The sequence below is a fragment of the Benincasa hispida genome, chromosome 3 (genome assembly GCF_027475165.1).
Source record: "Benincasa hispida cultivar pf3 chromosome 3, pf3_genome.v1.1, whole genome shotgun sequence".
Classification (NCBI taxonomy): Eukaryota; Viridiplantae; Streptophyta; class Magnoliopsida; order Cucurbitales; family Cucurbitaceae; genus Benincasa; species Benincasa hispida.
Window position 1 is genome coordinate 25708683 of NC_143480.1, and position 6474 is coordinate 25715156.

The following is a 6474-nucleotide window of genomic DNA, read 5'->3' on the forward strand; positions in this document are numbered from 1 at the left end:
ATTTTAACTTTTTGAAAAATGAATTGAATTATAACATGACATATATAATTCTACATTTTAAATTTTAAAATTAAAATTTTGAATATAATGAAAACATAAAAAATGTTGTTTTCAGATTTTACACTATTTTGGATCACAAAATTCGAAAACAGTTTTCAGAAATAGAATTCGAGATGTCTGCCAAATACATATTCATTGAATTCATCGAATTTGAAAACATAAAACAAAATTTGGATTACAAACCAAACAGACCCATAGTTTTTAGAATGATTGAGATGAATATGGTTTTCAAACCACTAACACCATGGTGATTCCCCAAATATACCCATGTGAATGTATTTCGATAGTGTGGATATGATACATATGAAGTCTTTAGGATCCACTTCGACATACACATAGGTTTTGGGTCGTGTGACGGAGTGTTTTGCCCTTTGGCGCTACTCTGCGTGCACGTATAGCTAGAGATATGCTCTGCTATATACCTGGAGATTACTCAATGCATAGTATGACTAGAGATTTATTTTGTTATGTACATGGAGATTACTTGGTGCATAGTATGACTAGAGATTTGCTCTGCTATGTACTTGGAGACTACTCGATGCATAGTATGACTAGAAATTTGCTCTACTATGTACCTGGAGATTACTCGATGCATAGTATGATTAGAGATTTGCTCTACTATGTATCTTGAAACTGCTCGATGCATAAAATGACTAGAGATGACTATGTTGTGCATATCAAAACTTCTCAATGCCAATATGATTAGAGATTTGGGTACAGATTTGTTGATGATTTTTACCAAGTATGTTTATGTTTACATGAGCTAATATTATATAATATCTCTATGAACTTTTTATCTCAAGTTTAAATCGTTTATAATTTATATTCTCTTACAAAGTTTTGAAGTTCCTTTTAGAATGAGAAGAGCTACTTGAAATTATTACTATTATTATTACTTTTATTATTATTAAATATCTTACCACTCATAGGGCATTTTAGCTCATTCTTTTTCTTAGAGTTTCCACCAAGTAGAATTTGAGGTTCCAACAGCTTACGAGAGTTGAGATCTGCCACCAGCTTTATCTAGATTTAACAATATTTCAAGTATTTTGTCAATATTATTTTGGATTGTAATTAGAGTGGCTAGCCTTAGTTTGAATGTTTTGTAAACTTAAACTTGCATGGTTTCTCTTACTGAATTTTTATGAAAAGTTTCAAATCTTGTGATCTGGATTATATTGAAGAATGTGTGATGAGGCACCCTTGATAGTTGATTGAGACAAATAATTGGAAAGTGTTGTATAATTTTCTTACAGGTGTATGTTATCCAATTTTTAGGGAAAATTCTGCCGAATTTTTTATAAAATTGGATTTGGTATAGCTTATTTTTCTTATGATATATGCAATGAAAGGTTTGGCTATCTGTTTATTTGGAATCCATTATCGACATGCCACATCTTAGATTAGGTAGGGTAATCTGGAACGGGGGTGTGACATTGATTGATAACCAATGCTTAAATGTTGTTTTTCCATGCTTTAGATTTATCCTTGATTAAGGTAATAAATTTATTAGAAGCAAAAGGTTAGATTAACTTGCTTGTTATGAGTCGACCATCAATGGATATTACTTTAACCAACCTTTACTTAAAATCGTATTGAATACATTAATTGGATGATGAAAATTAATTTGTTCATCTAGCTTAATTTCTAAAGCTTAATGCGATTAGACCACTTAGGTTAGTATGGATTCACCTAACTTAATTAGACTAATAAGGAAATTGGGAGGATTGATTAGGATTCTAATCAATTTGGCCTAGCTTAAGCATGAGATTTGATCTAGAGTTCGATGACCAATTGAACTAATTGGAAAAACATAACACCAAACCTGAGCTAAGTTCTTTTTTAATTAATTTCACAAATCTCTCTCAGTCCCATGTAAATTTTCATGCAAATTTATTTTCCATTGCAAACAATTTCAATCAACAATCTCCCCTTTGATTACTATACTATAAGCTTTCGAATTAAAGAATCATTGTGGCTTCTTGTGGTTCAACTCTGTACTTCACTTTACTACCTATTTTAGAGTAAGACACAAGAAAATTATTTTATTTGGATTGGAAGGTGTTTACGACGCATTTTGGCTAGATTAGTACACAAATGTCTCATATAATCCTTAAAACATTTACAAATTTAGATGGTTCGTTTGTATGAGGATGAAAGTCGGATTGTGTTTGGCAATTGGATCCATATCAATAGATTTTAATCCAAATGTTTGTGTCCAAGAAATTTACTAAAAGCAAAGAACCATCTACAAGTACACCACAAACAGCCAAAGAAAGAAAGAGTATGATTTACTTCAAATAAACAAATCATTTGACTAGACTGGAGAAGTACCAAAATAATTAAATAGATCATTTGCTTGACCACCATACATTACAAATACAAATACATACTTAGCATTCCTCCTCTTCCATGTTGGCATACAAACACGCTTCGAAAATCTTACATATATAAATAAATATAAAGTAGAGTAAAAGCTATATTCAATTGGCAAAAAACCATATCCATTCATCATATACTTCAAACAAAACTATATTAATCCATTAAGGAAAGATACAAACTCACTAACCTCATAATTTGATCTATTAATTAACAGCAATACCCATCTTTTATAATCCATAATTCAAATCATAGCCTTTCTTCTTTATTCATTCTATTCGTATCCTACCTTAAAAACCCCGAACTGAACAGCCCAGAGTTTGCTGCAGCTTCATACACATACTACAGGAATAGGGCAACTTCTTGAAACGGCAGAGAAAAGATTTCTTCATTTCTCACAGCGGAAGGACCGAGCTCTGGCTTCTGTAATGTCTGGCCCATTGTAACTTCCTTCTTCCCGAACTGAATCTTTTCATTGAAATCCCCTCTTTCTGCATAGGACGCCCAAATGAAATGCTCTTCACCAGATTGTACAAGCTCTGATTTCCAACTCCCCCCTTTGGAAATGGAAGATTTCTAGAACAACTTGAATTCTTCACTTCCACTATCGGCCCATTTGAAGAACACCCTTCTTCTGGAATTTGTATTTTGGCCGTGGCTTGATAAATCGCCATTGCAGAAACTGAATCCATTGAAACCGACCTTCTTATTGCCTGTCCTTCGTCTTCCACAGCCTCGCCATTTTGATTCTCAGTCAAATTGCTTAAAGTCCGAGACAGCCCTTTGATGAGAATTTCAGAATTTTCTCCACCACTGCTACCCACTTCTCCATTATTTTCAACTTCTCTGTTTTCTTCCTCTATGGCCTCTGTTTCCATTTGGGTTTCTTCGATCGGCGCCGGCTGGGTCGTGATCAGTTCGATGGGGGCTAAATTTGGGGCGGCGGAATTGGACAGGACTGGAGCGCGACAGAGAGGGCAGTTTTTGTGCGATCTCAACCACGTATCGATGCAAGGAACATGAAAGGCGTGGCTGCATTTGGGCAACAGTCGAAGGCTCTCATCATCTTGAAACTCGCCGAGGCAGATCGAGCAGTCTGATCCGTCAATTAATTTCTCGTTCTTCCTGTACTTGAACATGGTGATTGAATCGATTACCGATTGCTGAAGACCGACGGTATTGATGTACCATACGTGGTGGTCGAGAACGGGTCCTTCTTCATCGTTATCGGGCAGATTCTCTCCTCGAACATCGAACAGAATCGGGCGGCGATTATTTCTTGAGTTACGATGCTCCCTAAATTTCTTGAAAAGAAGACAAACCAGGAAGATGGCGGCGACCAGAGTTGCTGTAGTGATCAAACTGAGAAGAAGTAAAGTCGTCCTTCCTGGGGAACGGGAATGGGGTTGGGGGGGGACGGTGGAAGACGGAAGCTGAGGCAGAGGAAGAGGCGGCGGCGGGCGTGGCTGTGGGCGAAAACAGAGACCGGAACATTTAGGAGAACAGAGTGAAGAACAAATTTCAAAATGAGCTGGGGTCCAAACGCACTTCCATATGCAGGACATGGCGTGGATGGGGAAGAGATCGGAGTGGAAGCCTGTGTGTGGATCATGAAACGAAGAGGAATCAGAAAGTGGGGATCGATTGGTTGGAAATGTAAAGGAAGTTTCGAGGAAGATGATGATGATGGATTCGAAAGGAATGTGAAATGGTTAATTGGGGGAAGTGGTTTGTGGGTTATGGTTGAAGACAAAGACAGTGGCATTTTACTTGGAATTGGTCCTTCGTTTCGCTTTCATTTCCATGGGAGAGTGTCTGTAAGTCAATCCACTTTATTACGCCATTACCGCGTTCAGGACTTCCAGTCTTTTTTATTTCTTCGGAAAAAAGGACTTCCGAGTCAGCCTTCCCCTCCAGGAAAGAATTCCGAGCCACGTATTTTTCACCCATAAATTAGTGTATCAAGTTTATCACCGATATAAACGAATAAATTTATTAATAATATATTAGTAGAGTGCATCGTTATTAAGTATATTAAATATTTCAGTCAAATGTATTAAGCTCATTAGCAATATAAATAAGTGTGTGATTGACAAGTATGTGTATTATTATCAAATGTATATCAGTAGTTAAGGCATTTGCGACATTTACATTTTTTACATGTATATATCATTATCCATATGTATGTAATCCACCTCGTATTTGCTAAATTGTGTGAGTTTCGAAAGACACGGTGATCAATCCAAAAAGATTGGAGAAAGTGGAGAAATTCGTTCTTTGTTATTTATTTATTTTATATATTTATATATTATATTATATTTATTTTAATATTTATTTATGGAAAATTCTTATAAATAGAAAAATCTAAAAAATATTTATACTTTATAACAAAAAAGTTCCAAAAGTGCTTGAAGTTTTGGAACTTTTTGCTATAAAATGTAAATATTTTTAAACATATTTATATATTTAAAAAAAAAACCCTTTATTTATTTTATTATATATTATTACCAACTAAGAAACATATATACAGATACGGATACATGATACGAATATGATATGATAAAGCCATACGTTAATTTCTAAAAAATTAAGATACGGATACGTTGAAGATACGTATTATATATATATATATATATAATTGCTATAATACATATTTTAAGTTACATTACAATAGATTCAAGAAGAGAGTGAAAACTTAAAAAAAAATCCAGTAACGTCGACTGATTGTTGAGTGACTAGAGTAGATGATAGGAAAGAAGTGGAAGATGAAGATTGAATAATGAAGTTGAGGATGAAGGAGGTGTGAATCATGATTTAAATAGTGAGAGAGAAGGGAAGAATGAAGATTTAATTACGCTTCGGGTTTTTTTTAATTTTTTTTATGTTTTATCATTTTTAATTTATTTTGTTTTATTTTGTTTTGGATTGCTCAATTTAAGTGGACTTTTATGTTTGGAAGTAATTTTAAAGTTGTTGAAATCACTTTTGTCATTTTCAAAATCACCGTGAAACATGTTTAATTCTTCAAAACTAATTTTGATGATATGAAAATTGCATTTAAAAGTGTAAAATTGAAAATTAAATTAATTTTGAGTAATTAAAATTGTGTTTTCGAGTGATTTTAAAAATGAAAATTTTGATTTTTGATGATTTTAAAATCACTCCTAAACATGCACTAAAATTAAATGGGTTGTAGGTTAGGCTTAAATTTGAAACAAAAAATTGTCCCATGTATCCCATTCACGTATCTGGAAGTAGATACGCGTATCTGAAAATTAAAAATAAAAATAAAAAAATCAGATACTCCAAATCACGTAGCTGCCACGTATCTAGACGTATCCGTATCTGATACCGATTCTCTACCCAATTAGAAGTATCTGTGCTTCCTAGATTATCAAATTATATTTTCTCCATATCCGTGTCTCGTTGTGCGCCGTTGTACTCCTCAAATTCACAACACATTATTAGTATGACGCTCCTATCATTTTCCTCGCTAAAGGTATGTCGGTTTCTTCCTCCTCGTTATGATTGATAAATTTAACGTTATTTTGCATATTTAATATCTATTAAATTTCTAATATAAATACAATATTTTATGATAGTGTTACCATGAAATATCTCACAAAATTAGAAATTTTCGCCCTTGATACTAACAGCAATAATTATTTTTCATGGGTACTTGATGCTGAAATCCACCTAGATGTTATGAATCTCAGAGAGACTATTAAAAAAAGAAATACGGTATCTAGTCCGGACAAAGCAAAAACTATGATTTTCTTTCATCATCATCTCCATGGGGGATTGAAAATAGAGTATCTTACAATAAAAGATCCCTGTATCTTATGAAAATTTTGAAAGAGAGGTATGATCATCAAAAAACAATTATTCTTCATAAAGCTCGTTATGAGTGGATGCACTTGAGACTATAAGATTTCAAATCAGTAAGTGATTAAAACTCCGCATTATTTAAAATCAATTTGAAACTGTTGTTATGCGGAGAGAAAATTATTGATGCTAATATGTAAGAGAAGACAT

General features: G+C 33.6%; 1 protein-coding gene across 1 annotated transcript; it reads right to left on the bottom strand.

Annotated features, from left to right (window-relative positions):
• Nucleotides 1–2547: 2547 nt before the first annotated feature.
• On the bottom strand, nt 2548–4438 carry LOC120074220 (uncharacterized). Its single transcript, XM_039027274.2, has one exon. The coding sequence runs from the start codon at nt 4002–4004 to the stop codon at nt 2835–2837; it is 1170 nt and encodes a 389-aa protein (XP_038883202.1). The 5' UTR covers nt 4005–4438; the 3' UTR covers nt 2548–2834.
• Between the last annotated feature and the right edge of the window lie 2036 nt (nt 4439–6474).

What these genes read in the sequence shown, in the direction of transcription:
- LOC120074220 (XM_039027274.2), bottom strand. Translation starts at nt 4,004, where the DNA reads ATGTCCTGCATATGGAAGTGCGTTTGGACCCCAGCTCATTTTGAAATT.